This window comes from Columba livia, chromosome 2 (genome assembly GCF_036013475.1).
Source record: "Columba livia isolate bColLiv1 breed racing homer chromosome 2, bColLiv1.pat.W.v2, whole genome shotgun sequence".
In the NCBI taxonomy this organism is placed as follows: Eukaryota; Metazoa; Chordata; class Aves; order Columbiformes; family Columbidae; genus Columba; species Columba livia.
This window is the reverse complement of record NC_088603.1, coordinates 145152723-145174274: the sequence shown is the minus strand read 5'-3', so window position 1 is coordinate 145174274 and position 21552 is coordinate 145152723. Positions and strand designations below refer to the sequence as shown.

Genomic DNA, 21552 nt, shown 5'->3' with positions numbered 1-21552 from the left:
TTGTGGGATAATTTTTCTCTATGGTCTTGTCTGAGAGTACATAACCCATGTTTATGCCCATGTACACACACCACAGCCCTCAGTGACTGCCCTCAGCCTCGTGCAAGTATTTCATACTGTACATTTGTAAGAGACATGGCAGACGTCATTGATTTTTTTTTTTCCCCAAGTTCCAAATGATTTTTAGATGTGCACTATCCAAGCTCGTGAAGTGAGCAAACACTATGTGATAATGTTAACGCAGTCCTGAAGACAAGAAAATAAACCCTATCTTACCTAGATGCAGCATTAACATGAAAGTAAGTCTACTTGTTAGCTCAGAGGTGATTTATATATAATGACATCTCCTATAGGGCAATCACCTATCCTCAATGTAAAGAAGGCTTTTGTTCTGTGAATTTAGGCATGCAAATGAGAAACAGGAGCTGTGTTGCCCTGTCTCTTACTACAGCTTCTGAAAAGAGCTAGGAGGTTTGCATCTTAACACGAACTGAACTTCTGAGACACCATCTCACCACAGTCTGTAGTGAGAATCTAGAGTGAATAAACAAAGAGAGAGGATAAAATTAAATGTCTTCTCTTAGTGGAGATATATCTGGGCATGTAATCTATTTCTGTTTTATAAGTATTTGCTTTTCTCAGATTAGCAGCCAGCAAGACAAATGTGATCATGCTTTTGCTTCTCTGAAACTCATTTTAAAACAAAACCATCATACACCACGTTCTTCTGACCATGTACATAAAACTCTTAGTCTGAAAAATCTGCTGTCCTCCAGATCATATCTTTGCAGCACTGCAGTCCAATATTAAAATGCTAGTTTGTGCCAGTGTTTCTTCCCTCTCTGCCTTAAGATGCAATGAGCACTAAGTATCAGGGTATTTCCTTCCTTCCTTCCTTCCTTCCACTAGTGTTTTTGTGCAGCCTTAGTTACACTTTTTCACTGGATAGTGTCGCGTGTTGACTTTGGTTGCACACCAGGTGCTCACCCATACACTCTATCACTCCATCTCTTGAACTGGACAAAGGAAGAAAAATAGGATGAAAGGCTTGCGGGAGGAGATAAGAACAGGGACAGATCACTCACCAATTACCATTACAGGCAAAATGGACTTGACTTGGAGAAATTAATTAATTTAGTGCCAATCAAATGAGAGTAGAGTTATGAGAAATACATGAGGTCATAGCCTCATTCAGGCATCTAATTGGTCCAGTGTGGACCTCCATGGGCTGCAGGGGGACAGCCAGCTTCAACATGATCAGCACCATGGGCTGCAGGGGAATCTCTGCTCTGGTGCCTGGAGCACCTCCTGTCCCTCCTCCTTCTCTGACCTTGGTGTCTGTAGAGCTGTTTCTCTCACATATTGTCACTCCTTTCTGCTGACTGCTGGTGGTGTTGCATAGTTTTGCTCTCCCCGTCTTCTTAAATACGTTATCCCAGCGGTGCTAGCCCTGTTGCCGATTGGCTCAGCCTTGGCCAGTGGCAGGAGCCGGCTGCCTTTGTCTCAGTTGGACATGTGGGAAGCTTCTGGCATTTCATCACAGAAGCCACCCCTGCTGTCTCTCCACTGCCAAAACCTCGCCACACAGTCCCCATACAGACAAGCAGTACCTTCTCCTACATCTCAGTGCTGTCTTCAGTTAGTGTTCACATCACAGAATTTGGATGAACATGAAAATGGGAAGTGACCAAAATTAAGGGTACTTCAGTGTTGCTGGAGTTTTCAGTTAATAAAAAGAGGTCTAGTTTAGTTCATGCATAATTAGCAGATACTAAGTCTAGTCTGAAGTCACCCACATTTTTTAGTCAGTAAAAATTAAAAAAATAAATAAATAAAAAGGGAGGGATGAAAGCCAATGTTTAAGTTTACAGCCACAATGTTTAATGTTTACAGCATGAAGTTTGTTCTGTGATGTATTGGGTCAATAAATCAGTGAATTTTTATTTCATTGTAGTGGAATATTCTGCAAGTAGAAGTATAATTCTTTGAGGGTTTTCTTCCTTTTTCTTGGTTTTGGTTTTAATTCTGTTTCTGTTAAAGTTTTAGCCATCACTGGCTTTTGTTCATATAAAGTGCAATATAACCTTGTGTGGTTCTACAAATAGAAGATTTCATATGAAATGAATAGTAATTTCCATGCTCTGTTACAAGGAAATGATCATACTAGAGAGGTCTCCTATTTAAAATCTGAAGTTTAAAACATTAATTGATAACAATGGTTAAAAATGTGTGGTGGGGGAAGTCTTTATTATATTTTCATTATTCACCATTGTCTCTGTAATCACTAAGCATATCATACTATTTTATTTTCATTCTTCAAATTAACAACTAAGGTTATTTTGTTTCTATTTTTTTTTTTTTTTTTTTTCAGAACTGAAAATAAGTCAATTAATTATGCCTACAATGTAAATAAGGTTACATACAAGTCTTGTCTGGAAGAGACTGTGTTGTATTATTGACTGATGAAGAACAATTCATTTTTTTGAGATATTTTCAAATTTAGAATTTTTTAATTTAGCACCAGGTTTTGGAAAAGAGTTTAGATGTTGTTGTTCTTATTATCACCTTCTTTACCTCATGACTAAATTACAAATACTGAAAGTGGGGATGTGAGGTTCAAATACACTCTGCCTGACTCAGAACAGGATTTTCCATCTAAAATCAGATTACTGTCAATGTTTGCTTTATATAAGGCTTGTTACCATAACTGTTAAGTAATAGCTGTGTGTATAGTTTCCCTTCTGTCCTCTCTACAAGCTAAGCTAATAATGGTTTCTATTGAAATACTATAATAATTGAAATAATTTCACAAAAGTATGCATATTACTTTAGCTAAAATGTGGGTAACAATGCTACCTATTCTTCCTGCTTTCCCTTTTCAAAGCAAGAGATTAAATGTTTATTCTTAAAGATGAAAGTATTTATCTACTCAACACAAATAAAAATTTTTAAAATTATATTCTACAGGAGTGTATAAAAGCCAGGAAGCTCGGCTAATGCTGCACATATATCTCATTAAAGCACCCTCCCATACTTCTGTGAGCAAGTTGAAAGAGGAAAAATGGGCTATGGATGGTTTTGTGAGTATATTTCTTCTACAAAAGAGATTTCTTTGTTTGAAATCATGCTGGTGTTCTACACTCAAAAAATCCTGAGACATATCAAATGGGAACTTGTTATCAATGCCAATTCATTAAATGAAATGAAAATTTCATTGTAAGGTGCAGGAGACCAGTCTGAGCGAATATATGAGAATAGTCATACTGTGTAGGGACAATTATAATGCATGTTAACACAGAAGTCTTTCTCTTACTTCTCTTTGAATTTTCTTCTAATATATTGAGAAATTTTATCATTATAATAATATACTATCAACTTTTAATAACATTATAATATATGATACTAATATAATAGGAATTTTTATCTTGAGGCTGGCAGTCATGTTTTACTTTTTGGTGATATTTTTAGAAACACCATGAGAAAGCTGAACTGTTACATATTTGGAGAAAGCAAAACAGATTGTTGCAATTAAACATTAAGCCCCTTGGGGGTTCTGGGGCTGGGCTTATTCTTTAAAATGGAGAAGAAGAGAGCACATATCTGAGAGGAGAAGGTGAAGAAGAGGGGAAAAAAGAAGCAGCAGCCCAGGTGGCTGGGATGTGTTTAAACCATGAAAAGGAAATCTCTTCAGAGAACAGACAGGAAAAGCAAACATCACCCAATATAATGCTAAGGCTGGAAAAAGCTGAGTGTGCTGGGGGCCTGAGATGCTTTATGTGCTAGACAGGAAAGTGGATTTTTTTCAGAAAAGAAAGGCCCTAACACTAATTGGATGATGATGAACCCTCATAAAGCTGTATTACACCATCTCTTTTTTCAACTAATCTGTCTGTTTACTTATGTTTCACCTGCTGCTAAAGTACTATAGGGACACCAGTATGGATGCACATGCCAAAAGAAGAGAAGAGGTGTACACTGAAGTGTATGCATAAATTTATACTTGCATAACTTGTGGCACTGCAAATATAATAATTTTTAAAAAGCTGCAAAACCAAAACAAACCCCCTATATTACAGATTAGATACTGCAAAATGGCTTAACTCCCTTGGTTTGTCCAAACTTCAGGTTTAATGAGCATGATCCTGAGGTGAAAAAAAGACATGGTAAAAGCAATAAATTTGCTTTCAGACTTCTAAATGTACAAAAGTACACAGTACAGTCCTTACATATGCTATTTACATCGTGGTTTTATTTGATTTTTTTTTTTTTTTTTTTTTTTTTTTTTGCAATAGCAGGCTACTTTGCCGCAAAGTAAGAAAAAGTAAGAAGTTCACCTGAGAAATGCACCCTTTCTTCTGTGAAAACATAGCTTCAGGTCATTGCTGAAGACATACTGTTGCCTTGAGAAAGGGAATCTTAAGGGAAAATCTTGAAGGAACTTTCCTCAGGGCCACCAAATTTAAACTTAATATCTACCCTGGGAAGCAAGAAACTGTAAATTTGAATACAGTGTGTTAGTTTAGAATGTACTTACCTTAATAAGGGAGACATTCATAGAATTACAATCCTTTCTTCCCTCCCTCAAGTATTTTAGGTTATACTAGCATATTTTTCTCTTGTACCAAAGCCTCATTCAACATTCTTCTGGTGAAGAGCTGTATAATTAAGTAATTATAGGGATAAGCACTAAGCAAGAACAAACGAACTGTCAATTGAATGTGAGGTCTTTTTTATTCAAAGTAATTATTATAACCTCAATACTTGCATCCTTATCTGCAATATAAGTTTTGCCATCTACTTCCCAAACAAATCCCATAATTATGAAATATGTCAGATGCTGACATCTTCAATTGCCAGAAACTTTAAGTTCTGTTGTTTTTAAAAAAATGATAGTTAAAGGTGGCATAACATAGTATATATAACCATAACCTACAGGTCTAAATTGTACCTTACACAGTTCTGTCTTTTCTTTGAAAGTTATATTTCTGAAGGGGAGGAAAAAAAAAAAAAGTAACTCTTTTTAATGTGGAATAACAAATATGAATCAAGCTTATTAGGATTATTTCTCTTCCAAACAGATACTTGCAACAAACTTTTCCCCTTTTAATTCAGAATACTTTTTCTTTACAGGTTTCTGCTGAACCTGATGGAGCAACGTATGTTTTTCAAGGATTCATCCAGGGTAAAGATTATGGACAATTTGGACTTCAAAGATTAGGTATTCAGCAAATTCTATGTCCAGTAGTATAAGGGTATCTGCAGGACGTTATCAGTATTGACATTTGATAAGATATTGAGATATTCATATATGTAAAGTCTCATTTAAGTATTAATAGTACTTACAAATAATGTTTTGTCAGAAGTTGCAAGGACTTAGAGGTACTTTGCAACGCACTGCTTAGTATAGCTATACATTTGTAATGTTTTGAACAATGTTTTCCTATGAATATGTGTAATATTCATGTAGTTTCACATCTTAATAACTGTTCAGAAAACCCATGTTATAGAACGGTCTGCTAAACTGATCTCTTGCTCATGGTGCTGAAAACACTTTTCACCGAAACATTTGGTAGAAAACTGAAACTGCTAAATATTTGCAAGTAAATCTTTATGTTACTCTTAACAAAATGTTACTCACCTGATAAGCATTTATTTTCTAAAAATTGAGTTCTTGGTTCTATACATTCAGTTCTACACTAAACTAACAGCCTTTATTTACCCTTTCTTGGAGAAGACATCTCTGGTAACAGTCTGGTTTCAGGAAAACCGGGAAATTTTTTAATTCTTCCACGTGCTGGAAGGATTTGTTGCTGAATGTATGAGATAAATGCAATTTTTTTCTTTTTCATAGTTCCAAGTCACAGTGGAATGAACAGCTTGAGATCCTGATTCCTAAATTCTATAAAAAAAAGTAATAGTAGTTAATATAGTCAATAATACAGTTATGAAGAGATTTACAGTAATTGAAAACATTTTGTTTAGTATGTTTACCACTTTATTGTTTTATGCACACGAACACAAAAATAGTTTATCTGAAACAAAATATTTTGATTGCTATTTCCATACAATTTTTCTCACATTTAATTTCTTTTTCTGTATTTTAGTATATTGATTATATTTTTGTTTTTCTGTCTGTTTGTTTACTTCTTGAATTTCTATATTTTACCTTGTAAGATGGAGAAAGTAAAAAAAAATATTATGACCTACATAATTCTTAAAAGATCCAGTTCAAAGCTTAAAAATTAACTTTGAAACTGCATTGGTATTCCTTTCCTCACATTAAAAATGTGTATATCTTGTCTGTGTAGATAGTCTAGATGATGTGTTCCTCAGCAATGTAGCAGATTGTACTATTGTTTTTTCATCAATACCTTGCTTTAGCTCTTCATAATTTTTTCTACCTCTTTCACTCTATCATCCTTTCCTTGAAATAATGTTTTTTGTACGTGCAGTATTTATTAATTTCTGAAATATAAAAATATATTTAGTAATATAATCAGCCTAACATATGTATCATTATAAATTCAATGTTTTGTAATACAGTACTAAATATGTATTAATAACATCCAAAACTTGAATCCCATACAGAATTATGCAGTAATATATTGACTGTACCAGAGTATATGTATTGTTCTCCCGACATTTTGCATCCACTTATTAGTCAGAATATGGTATACCACAGTGCCTTTACTTTCCAGGGAGTCTCAACTTACAGCTATATATATACAGCTGAACACATTATGGTGACCCAATCACAGGGTGTTACTGAATTTTGAAGTTTATAGAGTAGTATGTGTCATGAGTGATGGATACTTATATTTCTTGTTTGTTTGTTTGTTTCTTATTATTCTTTTTTAGGTCTTAACATATCTGAGGGTTCAAATTCTTCTAATCAACCACATGGTACAAATAGTAGTTCAGTGGCCATTGCTATCCTTGTGCCTTTCTTTGCCCTTATATTTGCTGGTTTTGGCTTTTACCTTTATAAACAAAAGTAAGTACAAATTACGTATATGTAATTCCTGTATGACTTAGTGGTTTTATTGCCTTCAATCTTTGTTATGTAAATAAAGCTTTCTGAAAAATCACAAAATGTTTGCAAGACACGCATGTAAACAGTTCTTCCTACCTCTGTTAAGGTCTTGCATAACGGCTGAGAGATCAGTTTACTGTACTGTGCTACGCTTTCATTCCTACCTCTTTAAAACGTTATAAATTTCTCTCTTTATGTTAACAAAATGGATGCTATAAATTATTGGCATATGGGAAATAATATAATTAACAGACTTTGTATGTCTTTACAGTAGATTTCCTGTATTACTTTTTTTTACATGTGACAGAATTATGAGTCATATATTGAGTAAATTATTTTAATGCCTATTTTGTTTCTTGGCTTGCAGGTATATGCAAGTATTATGTAATTGAGAAAGTTCGTTATGGAACTGTTTCTGTATCTGAAATTATTAGTTCATATGCAATTATGTTAAGCAGCCACCAGTCTTCTCAATTTCATTAGTCTAAGCTCAACAGTTTTGTTCATGTTATTGAGACCAGTATTACTTCTTTGGATATAGTGTCAAGTAATTTTTTGTATAGCTTTAAAGCATTAAATGACTAAAGAAAATTTAATCACCTTAATGACAAGACAATTAATTGCCTACTAGCTGTTAAAATGGTAATTAATGTCTAGTAACCTGACAATAATAGTTGTAATATAACACCAGTTTAAAACAGGTACCATCATTATTAAATGGTACCAGTTGTTTTTGAGCTGTTTCAGAATACAAAAAAATGTTTGGGTAATTTTTTTTAATACATTTGCTATTACCTATATGGTATAAGCACGTGTCTTTATTTCTTATATTGATTTATACAGTATACATTTTGCGTAACAATATAGATGAAACATTTTCAAGTGAATGAAATTATTCAGTGAAAAAAGAAAGTGTTTCAGCTATATATTCATTATTGATAAACCTATTGAGGAAATCTGAGGAAAATCTCAATCATCTGGCTGAGGAATTATTGCATCTTTACAAGATTTTTTTGTACTCTCAAGTATTTATCATCTGATCATCCAAGTGGAAATACCTACCTCTTCTCAGGTTGTTAACTAAGTTTGTAACTGAACATATTTTAAATGAATCAGTAATTCCTTTAAACCTTGTTAAAGAGAGTATTAATTCTTAACACAGCTATGTAAAAAAAAAAAAATTGAGATGTTGTGTTTAGCTCCCATACTTAGAACTGGGAGATAAATTCTGTTCAGATTCTTAAACCACATCATCAGTTATGAAAACTGCAGTTACAAATGCTTTGTTTTTCTTCTACAGGACTGCACCTAAAACACAGTATACAGGATGCTCTGTACATGAAAATAATAATGGACAAGCTGCTTTTGAAAACCCCATGTATGACACAAATGCAAAGAATGTGGAAGGGAAAGCAGTACGATTTGACCCCAACTTGAACACTGTTTGCACAATGGTATAATGCGGTAATGATATGTCTTCAAAGTCTGAAAATGACACAAAACAAAGTGTACACACAGTTCACTGATTGAAAAAAAAAAAAAAAAATTAAAGCACACTTTTCAGGATATACTGGGTCACCTTTTCCTGAGGATGATAGAAAAGAATTGGTTGTGATTATTTTGTTTTGATTTTGTTTTTCATAAACTGGATCAGAATTCTTCTTCATGTATACCATGGAGAGTTACAAAAAAAAAATAAAATGCTGCACTCCATGAGTGCTATTCATTGTTTATTTGCTTTTTTTAAAAAGGAGGTTATTCTAAAACATAAAACATATTTGCATATATTGGAGGAGCATCCATTATCAGTATTTCTGTGCTTTATAAAAACTATAATAGAGGGACTGGGTTAAAAAAAAAAAAAGATATAGGTAGAAAATAAGAGCTATACTTATGGAAAACTATAGGTCACTGACTTCTCTTTAACAGTCATATGGTACAACTTCTGAGTTTGTACCTTTTATTCATTTATTCAGCCCATTTACTACTTTATTTTCCTCAGAACAGTTAATTATTTAAGTACTTAGAAATCAGCAATTATAACTTAATCTTTTCACATCTCAGAAGAAAAATTAAAATGTTTCCTTCTCTGATTCACATCTTCCTTCCTTTTCATGTCCCAAGTCAAGCTCCTTTTCTCAATTTTGGTTAACAATACCCACAGATGACAATGTTTCTACATTAATTTTGTCAGCCATACAACTAGACAAATTTTACAATCAAGAAGTTAGTAGGAATTGAGCTTTGTCACAGGGTTGTGTTCCTTAATGTTGAAGACCATTCAAAAGAGTAACCATCTTATGTTTTGTGTTTTTTTTTCTAGTGTGAAAAGATAATTATATTTCCATTTTAAAAATACAGTTTACAGTAACATTAGTAGTCAAATCCGTATATCAAAAGTTTAAAAGTCCACTTTTCAATCCATGCTAGTAATATCTAGACCATATCACATCAGTTTATTCCTTCAGCATTTTGTCAAAATGCATGTACAAAGCATGGCAAAATCCCATTGAAGTTCATAGATTTTAACAGCGTTCAATTAACTTTGGATTAGAGTTACAAGTCAAGAGGAAGTAATACTTTGGAAATATTGCATTTTCACATCTATTTTATATATATATTCCATACTTTATGGAAACAAATCCTTACAGTTAATGATTTAAAATTGAATATATTATAATAGTGCAATGAAAACAAAACTATTACAAATATATATATAAAGCCATGATTTTATTAGGGACAATCCATTCATTGTAGGGACAATTCAGATTCCACAGCCCTCAAATACAAGTTTTAGATATTCCAAAATCACTTCTAAGGAAATTTAATTTTTAGTTTTACAATTATTTCATGTCAGAATTATAAAGTGGCAACTCACTAATTTATTTGATGTAGGTCATTGTCTTCCATTCATAGCATGATTCACAAATGCTGTATGTTAGCCAGTGTGAATTATCTGTTGTTTTCCCTTTCAGACATTAATTATTCTGTGAAAATCTAAACTTTTTATTACCGTAATAGAGAGTGCCTACCAAAAATCATTGTACCCAGGATTGCTGCTTGGATTTCTATAATGTTTGATGAATTTCTTATAAACCATTTTACAACACTTTGTTTTGAATATTCATACAACTCTGTCAAACTGTATTCTACTAGAAGGATGCTGTTTTATATTTTATACCATTGGTTGTTATTTATTCCTGTTTATTCAAATGACTGCAATAACTATGATTCATTCATTAATGTTAAGGTTAATACATTTGAGATAGTTTAAAATGTTTCTTCTGCAACTGGCTACTCCTCTTATATTAATGCATACACTTTTGTAAAGAAGTATATTTTTATGAAAAAGGATTTGTAAAAGTATGATGTAAATTTTCAGTGCAATGTAAACAAAATAAAAATGGACAATTGCTTTTTCTAACCTTCTTTCTTCTTTGGAAGATGTGCTTTAAATACATCTCAGTTGTGAAGACGAGAAAATAACTAAATTAATAATTAAATTTTAGTATTTTTGTGGGTCTTAAACTCATGTTACTTTTTCTGAATATTTCTGTGATTTTAGGTGAAGTAGCAAAACTTAGATTACTTTCAAAAATGACCAATGAACACAATGTGTAAAATTCTCCACTTACTAAAATGAATTTTCTGTTTGACTTAAAGAAGCAGATTTTTTTTAAAAAAAGGCATGTACTAGTCAACCCAGTGCAAAACACAGAAATACCTCTTTAAGAGAAAAGAAAAAAACACACACACACAAAAAAACCCCAACAAACAAACAAACAAAACCTAACAAACAAAAACGAAAAAACACAACAAACTTAGCCCTCCTCAAGGTTGCAGACAGCCTACTGTGCACATTAATTTTGCTACCTTTTTACAGAAATGTGCAGGGTCTACATATTAAGAAGTAGTAACAGTGCATACAGTATTTTTTGGCATTAAACAAAAAATGTTTCAATGGCATTTAACAGGAAGAGAAGATCTTAATCATTTTGTTATGATATTAAAACTGCTTTTTAACTACTGCTTTTGCTTACAAGCATGGAAAGTGAATGACAATCTTGATCTAAAATGTTATTCATAGGATAACTAGGGGGGGAAAAAAAAAAAAAGAAGTCCAATATTCTTTTGTGAATTTGATGCTCTATATAAACTGAAAAGGAGTCTTTAGATCCATGTTACCCTTTAGACCCACTGAAGACTCTGTTGTTAAATACATTGGAAAGAGAAACAAAGAGTCACTGTAAAAATGATATTGTGAGGATCATGCACTAATGCTTTTTTTTTGGAGAGAGGGAGAGAGTTCTAGAGCAAATTGGTTAATCCTGAAAAGAAAACAAAAGCCTTGTTTCACAGTGGCCAAACTTTCATATGCAACCTAGAACCTGAAGTTAAGCTCTTCCTATTTTGGTTTATGCATTACATGTTGTAATGTATAAAAGTAAATAAAACTTACATTTAATTTGTTCAACAATTGTTAATGTGTAAGCTAGCATCCATTTTGCACTTCTCAAGAATTATACTGACTTCATTGTATGAATTATTCCTAATACACTGGGATTTTTTTTTTTTTTTTGCTTGAGTTAGGTTTATCTGGGTCTTTTGTGTTTTTTGGGGGATGGGGTTGTTTGTTTGTTTGTTTGTTTTTTTGCTGTAGTTCCTGAGCTCTTTGACTCATAATTTTTTTGTATGTGAACTGTTCAGTTTTCTAGTAGCAGAGTGGTTCATTTTCACTGCAGCATATGGAATTTCAAGGTTCCATCGCTCAGTTGTGGTTGGTTAGCACAGTCTACTCACTGTTTTTTGTTTTTCTTAGGAAGATAGCTGAAATGAATTAGACTGTTTTGTCCTCCAAGAACCAAGAACAGACTACACAGAGAAAATGTGAGGGAACACAGAGATTGTTATGCAACTCTATGAGTCCTTTCAAGATTAAGGTTGGTTACTGGAAGCCAGAAATTATATGGTATCACCTACACTCACCAAAGTACTACAGCAGTTCTAGTAGAACTACTCAGAACAACTAGACCATCATAATATGGAGCTAAAAATGTCTGATTTTACTTTTGTTTGTCAAACAGAGCTGACATTAATATGTAGACATCTTATCTTGAAGGAATTCCTTGACAACAGTACAAGAAGCGGTTCTTGTCAATGAAATAATATAATAGCTGCAAATTGTATAGCTTCTTATAGAGAGCTATTGAGAATGTGAGTCTATAGCCAAGTCATTAAACTATTAATCGAGGTACAAGACAACTTTTCATTTCTAGGCCTTAAAAGCATATATTACATCTCCACGCATTAATACATTTGGCTGAAGTGTCGTGAAATAGTCATATTTTTTTCTAAAATTAGTGAAATATCAGGAATTTAAAATCTTGGCTATCACTGCACAAACAGGTCATCAGATCTGTATGCCAGCGTGTAGATTCAGTTGTAAGTCCTTAACTACTGCCTAACTGCTACAACATCTGGATAAAGTATAGATCTCTTGTGCAGGAATATACCACTTTTTACCTTGTTTGCTTCTGTCCATGCTCTCTCTATAAAAGATTATCTATTCCCAAATGAGAAAGTCATATGTGTTGCAGCATGCTTTTTATAGGATGATCCAAGCCAGAGAAAAATACAGCTTGTATGATTTTTTTATATTAAAAGCAGGTAGTCTTTCTCAGATTAATTTCCAGAAATATGTTCTGATTTCATTTTGATCTGATTTCATTTTGATATGATTTTGTAGGGCCGATATTAAATGAACAATTGATTACATAAAAAATAATCCAATAAAGTTGCTGGGTTCCCCGTTTATGATCTTCTTGGTACTCAAATGAAGGCAACATAACATCCTGACCTGCTCAACCAGGAGTAAGTTTAATAGTAGTTCTGAAAAGTCCATCCCATCATTTTGTGAAAAATTAGGAATGTTGAAGACATATATAATTGTCTAACAATTAGTCAAGTATCCAGTGAATATCTGTCAGTGATCAATATTTGGCTGCATACAAAATCATGCGAAATTGGCCAGATTAGGCTGAGTATGTCAAAATACTTTTTTGTCTCAAGTATATTGAGAGAACACTGATAAAAAGTACCATAGCTACCAAAGAGACCAAAGAGAGGGTAATTTCCATTAAAGGAGTTGCACATGTTTTTTAAGGTAACATCTTAAACCACATTAACCAGTGTTCAGAATCTTATGCTCTTGCTGCATGTCCACATTTCTAAGAATACACATAGTGTTAATCAGAATACACATAATGTTAACTTTGATCCCAGCTACCTAGTCCTGATAAAATAATTTATATTTCTAAGATAAAATATGCTAAGTAGGGGTAAAATAATTACATATTCATCTTCTTTTTCAGTACTTAAATGACAAGAGATTACGTATCAGTACTCTAAGTCTTATGTAGTGATTCTTGTGAGACATTCTGTTTGGTGTTTTATCACATCTTGAAGTGATTAGAGTTTAGTCAGTGAAGTGCTAGAATTCAGAAACTGGAAAATAAAAAATAAAACCACTTCTTTAAATAGTGAAGATTAGCCTCTTGGCTAAGAGAAGCATAACACAGGATTCTGCTCCCGTATGTCAGCTGAAGAATCTGCAAATCCAAATGGAATAACCACATTTATGGTTGGCCCACCAAGAGAATGTCCAATAGCGCAAATTGGTTAATGACTCCCTCAGATTATTTCTTCTATCTTACTCATGTGCATTCAGAAATAGGTTGATGCTGGAAAAGTTGTCAGAAAATATTAAAGGTCTGTAAAGAAACAAACCAAACCAAACCAAACCAACAACAACAAAAAAAGAGTCTGGGATAACAAAGTAATAAATAGATCAGTGTTCTATGGTGTTCTGCTTGATCAGTGATGTTGAAACCAGATGATTAATACCAGACTGATATGACTGTATCTTCCAGTTTATTCCACCTACACTCATTCGTGGGTAAAATTCCTCCACCTCCTATCAACTGAGTTATTTCTTACCTGGTTTGAAAAGTTGTTTGATCCACAAAAAGTTTCAAAGAACAACTCTCAAGAACAAGGAATTAGAAAATTGTTGTGAATAAAGTCTGTCTTATTTTAACAACCTCCTAAAAACTATTATTTAGATTTTTTTTATACAATTCCTGGCATTTTTTTTTATTAAGGTAGAATTAATATATTGTATCTCTTAAACAACATAAAAGTGTAAAAATATTTTGCGACTAGTAAATGTATACTTCTGACTTTATTTTTAAAATATGTTTTTAAATGGCATACATAACATCATGACAATCTGCCTCTGTCAATGTTATGTAGAGTACAATACTACTACTAAAGTGGTGGACAAAGAGAAAATATATGAAAAGCTTTCACTGCACTCATTACTGCTATTTTTACATTGCCTATAAATAAGTCTAAGGTTACCAAAGATGAAGCAGGACCTATATTAGCTGTAAAAGACTGAGTAAATAAAATCTATTTTCAATAAATTAACTGCTTTGCCCCTTATCTTCTCTGGATGCTGAAACAATGTCAACATGATATGGACTGTCTCTGAACAAATCTAAAAAAAGGCTAATTGCACATTGTAAGTCATGTCTGTGATTCTGAAATAAGAGGATGATGGACTTTGTCATTAATAAAAGGCAAATATAATGTTTGGCCTCAAGTACAGAGCATTTCTGTGAATGAAGAAACTGATACTTACCTCATGTTAATGAGCTAAGATGAACTGTCAATTACTCTTTGAGAGATTATATAGCAGAAGAAAAATTAAGGAGAACAGGCAACTGTCCACACCACAGCCATAGGTTTCAGAGAATAATGAGGAGTGACAAAAGCAATTAGGGAAGCTAAAGAGTTGATAGTTGAAGAATCAGTTAAGTCAGATGTCTGATGTCATTCCTAAGCATGTCCAGAAGATACTGAGGATTATATAGTTACTTTATATACAAAATGTGTATATCTATATATCTATATATATATATATAGACACACACACACACACAGATTTTATATATACTGTATAATAAATAATAAACCAAACATACCCTTGCACACATCTAATGTAAAATCAAACCAGTGGTGGTGAAATTTTCCTTATTATTTTTTTTGCTAGAATACAAAAAATTATACCATATATAGGATATGCACTATATGCTTATGTTATATACTACTATATATAACTGTACTACGAAATATACTACTATAATACTACTATACTACTATATATAACATAGTATGTGTGTATAATCTGTAGGTTATATACCATATTGTATGTAGTCATTAGTAGTCATTAGTCATTAGTAGTCTCATATTATAAAAACCCTTCAAACATTTTGAGACCTTTCCAGTCTATCAACATAATTCTATGCTTCATGGCTTAATTCTATGCTTTCATTCTAAAAATTCTTTCATTATAGTACAATAGTACTATATGTACATATAGTACAGCTATATGTAACTCTGTCCTTTATCATGGTTCTTGTTACCTCTGTGTGTTAGATCTGGATACCTGCCTAGGTGAGTTGTCCTAACATTGCAATAGTTAGTTTTATTTTGTCAACTAACCTTATATTTGAGAAAGATGCAAGAAGTCTGAACCCTCCTTTCATGCAGTACAAATGTATGATGCAATAGAAAGCAATGTGCAACATAACTGACTTATTTTATCTGTTCTTTTCCATCCTCCAATATATGAGGACCAGGTTATCAGGAAAAAAAAAAAAACAACCAAACACAAAACAAACAAACAAACAAGCAAAACCAAATAAAACAAAAAAACAACCAAACAAAAACAAACAAACAAACAAAAACAAACAAACAAACCTGTCGGAATACAGTGCTCAACGATGAAGTGTTAGCATCTTTACTGTGGTTTTAACTGCAGTTTCCTTATCAATCACGATACGCAAAAAACTTAAGAAAAAATATATAAACCCCATTAACATCAACCAATCCTTCCCTAGCTGAGACCTTTAAATAGTTAACAGCTAATACATCTGCAGTTGGACTTGGTGATCTTAAGGGCCTTTTCCAATCTAAGTATTTTTATGAATCTGTGTTTCTACACTGTTGTGCGACATGAGCAAGATGCAAGTATTCTGGGACATCCATATAGCATTTTTAAGTGACACAGCAATATGAATCTCGAAGGGGAGCAGATTGTCAGTTCTGCTTCCTAGTCATAGAAAGGTCCATGAAAATCACTAGGAAGCATTTAATTCCATTCTGTGGAAGGTTTTGAAAGAGCAGAGGCTTGTTTAGTGTTTACAAAGGAAAATGTGTCTAGCTAGAATCACATTCTGTGTTTTACTCTCCTGAGAACATTTGCTGTCCACAAATACATCCAGCCCTTGACTTCTGGAGTCTAGTAGCTGAGACTCTCTGAGTACTAAGTAAAGCTGACAGGTTCCTGGAAAAATTGTGCTGGCTTCTAAACTGTCTTTATGAAATATTTCTGTTTTGACAGAGGAAAAAATTCTGCAGGAAAAAATGGTTTTGTTAAAATATTTTTAATATCTCTACCAGTCACTTCTCTGTTCAGGAGATAAGACTATATAACTCATATTAGACATAGAAACAAAATTGTGAGTTCTCAGAACTTAAATATACGTATAAAACAGTCTTTCTAGTCCGTTTTTGTCAACTTCAAGCTCAGACTTCTGGACTGTTCTGCATTAAAAGAAAACTGCAGTTATTGTAGCCAGGGATATGACAATGTGGTATGAAAAAAGTTTCAAACAGACCATTGAAGTAGTTCATTCTCAACCACAGAATTATAGGAATTTATGATCACAGAGTAATTCAGGCTGAGAGGTAGCTCAGGATCTGTCTATTGAAACCTCTTACTCAAACCAGAGTCAGCTTTGAGGTCAGTCCAGGTTGCTCAGGGTTTTATCCAACTGGGTCTTAAAAACCTTCAGGAATGGAAACTGCACAACCTTCCTTGGGAAACTCTCACTGCCTGACTGTTCTCATGGGGAAAATATTTCCTCTCTGTGTTAAACTGGGGCCACTCCTTTATGATTTTTCCTGGTTGTTTCTTGTTTTCCTGTCATGTACTACTGCAGTTGGCTCTGTCGCCCTGGGACCGTTCTCACAGGTATTGGGTGAATGGCACTAAGTCTCGCTGGCAAAGTTGTCTTTTCTCAAGGGTAAACAAACCCAGCTCCTTCAACCCTTCCAAAACAGGTTTTGAAGTCCCCAACCAGATCAAAACAATTTATCAATGTCTTTCTTGTTTTGGGTGTCTCTAAACTAGTTGCAGCATTCTAGGTGCTGTCTAACAGGTCTTAAATAAAATGCAATTTCTCACTTAACTGGCTGGATTCCTGTTAGCCCAGCCAAAGATGCCTTTGGCCCTCTGCTTGCAGGGCACACTGGTGGTTTGTGATCAGCATGCTGCCTGCTGAGATTCCCAGAGCCATCTCAATGGAGCTTCACCTCCTGAAGTCAATTATTAGCTTGTATTGCTGCCAGGGGAACTTCTTTGCCAGGTGCAAGATCTCTTATTTGTTCTTTATGAATATCATAAGGTTCCTGTAATCCTGTGTACAACCATTTGGATGGCAACACTGCTCTCAGCAGTATTGGCTTTTCCCTCACTCCCACATTGTCATTTGCAAATTTGCTGAGAATTCACCCTGTCAGCTCCTCTGGGTCATTGATATGGATATTAAATGGGACAGGTTCCTGAAAGGGCCTCTGAGGAACACTTGTCTGCCTCTTGGTTAGGATAAACACTACCCTTTGATCCTGATCTGCCAAACTTTATTTGTTTTTACCAATGTAGTTATCCATCCATTCAGACAATAATGTCCTCATTTAGATATAGGAATATTTTGGGAGACTGTCAAAGACTTCCTGAGGTTTAGCTGAATGACATTAGTACTGTTCCTTCATCTGCAAATATAGACAACTTTATTATAAAAGGTGATCACATTAGTTGGGCTTGATTTTTACTATGGGGGTGATCAAGTACTCTACCAGGCTGCCCACAGAGATTGTGAAATCTCCATCCATCTCTGGAGATAATGCAAAACTCAACTGCACACATCCATAAGAAGCTTGATCTGACTGGCCCTAGTTTGTGTAGGGGTTAGTCTAGGTGACTTCCTAAGGATCCTTCCAACTATATTTTTAATATGGCTCTGAATAAGTCACAGGGGGATTGTAGGTCATCCAGGCAGAGAAGAAGGCAGGAAAAAGGTTGCTGAGTGCAGTCACATATTGTCTCTAGTGGAAATGAGGAAAGCAAGCTTTTATACTTGATTAGATGTGATCTGTTCACTCTTTCTTGTTCACCATTTGTTATTCATGTAACAAGCAAATAGCTGTCTCCCTTGTTATGCTATTCTGACAAGTTACTTCTTCAGCTGTAAATGTCCCACATCTGCTTCCACATTGAAAAGTGGAATAACATGACAAGGAAAATAGACTGTCTTCAGGGTTAGAGGCATGTAATTTGCCAGCTGTTTGGCATTTTCATGGGAAGAACACAAGGAAAGGAGTGCATGTGAGCTGAATTGCCCAAAGGACCATTCCTAACTATTTACATGACTGTGCACAAAGTACTATGAAAATTAAAGTAAATTGAAAATATCTTTAGAATCTTTCTACTGGATCAGTTAAATTGTCAACCCTTTTGTTAAATTCTTCTGTTTTCCAAATGATGTTATTTTTAAGTCTATTCAATTTAAAACAAAACAAAACCCACAATTTAAAAATAAATGTACCAACAATTCCTGTGTGGTAATAAGCAAATCAAACTAAAACCAAACCAAAACAAACAAAAAAAAGGAGAGAGAGGGAGAAATGGTAGCTTACTGAGTTATATGTTGCATTTTCATAGTCTTAAACATCAGTGAGAGCTTGGGCAAGACATACATTGTGGAACTTGCAGTACCAGATATGACTTACACATGTACATAATGTAGTCTGAAGCTTTATTGTTTTGTTTATGAATTTCAGCAAACGCATTAATCTCCTGACCAAAAATGCAACTATTTATGTAAGGCGATGCAATGCTGTCACTAATCTCTAATATATTAGACCAATATATGAATAAATTCTGCTGTACTGTGAAAATGGCATGGGGAACTCTCTAGTGAGTCTTGTCCAGGGACCTTGAGAACTAAAATGGGTGAAGAAGTGTATTTTTCCTGTTTCTTTACACTGTTGACCATTGAGACTTATTTTGTTAGTGTCAACAGATAGGCAAGAAGCATGAAAAATGTGTCAATTATATTCTATGGGCCTGAAATACTTTAAATGAAGGTTTTGTCTCCAATAGAAATGGGAATTTGATTACTTTTATGTTTACATAGAATTATTTATTCTGTACATGCTGTAATGACTAGCTGAGAGAGGTCTGAAATCTCAAGAATTTGAGTTATTGTGAGTGGTTCATAAAAATCTAGGGAGTTGTTGTCTAAGACAGGAAGCATTAGGGCTCATCTGGCATAGTAAAATTAGTGTAAAGAAGATGTTCTTATATTATTTGGCACTCATGTGTAGGGCAACACAACGTTGTACATCTTTGATGTGAGTGCAGAGTGATCATAGATTTGCTTACTGTTGTCATCAGGAACATAAACTAGCCATGAGAATAATGAAGCAACTTTAGTTTTAATTTCACAGATTTTTAGGACATATAAACTAGGAAAGAATGTTGAAGAAATATATTTAAATGGTATTATTTTTTCCAAATGTAATTGCACCAAATCAAATTAGAAACTAAATAGATGCATCTAAATTGTTTTATGAAGTACTTATTTACAGGTCCAAAAGACTCTAAAACCATCTATTATTCACTAGAGTTGCTGATCTTTCCTGTTTTCTGTTTGGATTATCTTGCAGTTGAATTCTTTGTGTCCCTGACAAAAAGCTGGTATCTCACTAGTTGCTCTTTGACTGACAACCTACATATATACCACTTTTGCATGTATACAGGATGGATTTAGATGGCTTTTTGAGTGTTTGATTGTATTCCAAGCTAAACATGGCCCTTGGCAGATCTCACCACTGAAGAACAGCTGAAGAATCAGCAGGTAGAAATCATGAGTCCCTGATATTCCTCCGATATAAACTCACACATACCTTACCTGCAATGTGGATGGAACACATCTGTCAGTGTTTGTAGTCAAATCCCATGGTTCATATGGAAGGTAGCACGGTGACAAAGGCTTTCCTGGAAAGACCCTGTAAGTGTGCAGCACTGGCTGATGTGATATGCATAATTTTTGAAATATTTGAATTCTGCCCTGCGCTTGCTGGTGGCCTATAATTAGTGAAATAAGCAGACAAAACACAGGTCAAAGAATACATTGTCTTTTGTCCAATATTCTATCTAAATTTTTCATTTAACACAGGGAGAATTGCACCATTTTGAAACTAACCAACTGTGCTTTCAGAAAAGTGAAAAACAAATGATAGTATGCATTGTTTTTGCATAGACAAGGGTAAAAGATCCATGGTAAACCATTACAACAGCTTTTGTTTCTGAGTCAGAGGTCCAAAAAACATGACAGAGGAAGTTTGGCTGTGGAGTTTTTGTGAAGGTTTTTGTTGTTGTTGTTGTTTGTTTTGTTTTTTGTTGTTGTTTGCTTGGTCAGTTTTTATTCTTAATCTTCCCTCAACAACCTTTTACAGGAAGATGGGTCTTCTGTTTTACTTCATGCAGGTGTGACCCTCCATGGTCTGAACTTTCATGACAGTATCTCAGCTCCTCTTGACTTCTTCCCTAGTGGAAACTGCAGAATGGTGTTGATGACCCACAGTATCTCATAAGACTAAAGGAAAAAATATACAACTCAGAGAGCACAGACAAATGCATTTTTTGGCTGTACAAATAAAGAAGATAAACAAACAAAACGTCTGTTGCAGAAAATCTTCTAGAAAAAGGTTCTGGTTGCATGAACAAATGTCCCACCCTGGTTAACAGAACTGTAGTTACTCATGTTGATTTGGCACATTCTGCATTCATTTGTGACTAGTACCTGAAAAGCTATAAAACTGGAGAAGACAGGGAAAAGTAAAGAAAGAGAATAAGTGGAGAAAGTACTTGAGGCAGAAAATTTAAGGGGTTATGGGATGGCACTGAAAGACAATTAAATAATTAGAATTTTTACTGTAAAGATTTTTTAACATCTGTGAAACTAGGGAAAATATTAAGCAGGAGTTCATAAAATACAGCATTAAAGATTTACATTGAGATAACTATGTAATATTTCTTCACTAATTGTTTATCATTTGGTCAGAAAGTAGAATGGTTCTAAGTATTATTTCTGTATCAAAAGAATTAAACTACCTGTTTCTTCAGGGAAATTTGAAATTGTTCTTGTTTTCTGTTCAATTGGAACACTAATGGTGGTACATTAAACAAGTATTTCTGAAAATACTGTGAAACTTCCCCTTCCTTCTTCTGCTATTCACTGAAAATTTAAACAGTTGATCAGAGAAAAATAAAGAGAAAATAGCAGTGTTCTTTTTTTTTTTATTTTATTTATTTCATTTTTCATTTG

General features: G+C 33.8%; 1 protein-coding gene across 6 annotated transcripts in view; it reads left to right on the top strand.

The window, feature by feature from the left end:
- CSMD3 (CUB and Sushi multiple domains 3) overlaps positions 1-11510 on the top strand; it is a 631749-nt gene extending 620239 nt beyond the window's left edge. For all 6 annotated transcript variants that reach the window (XM_065054280.1, XM_065054281.1, XM_065054284.1 and 3 more), the window contains 4 exons: positions 2968-3080; positions 5131-5218; positions 6859-6994; positions 8334-11510. In XM_065054280.1, the coding sequence (XP_064910352.1) occupies positions 2968-3080; positions 5131-5218; positions 6859-6994; positions 8334-8493 (497 nt within the window). In that variant the 3' untranslated portion in view covers positions 8494-11510. The remainder of the gene's footprint in view (positions 1-2967; positions 3081-5130; positions 5219-6858; positions 6995-8333) is intronic.
- The last annotated feature ends 10042 nt before the right edge of the window (positions 11511-21552 follow it).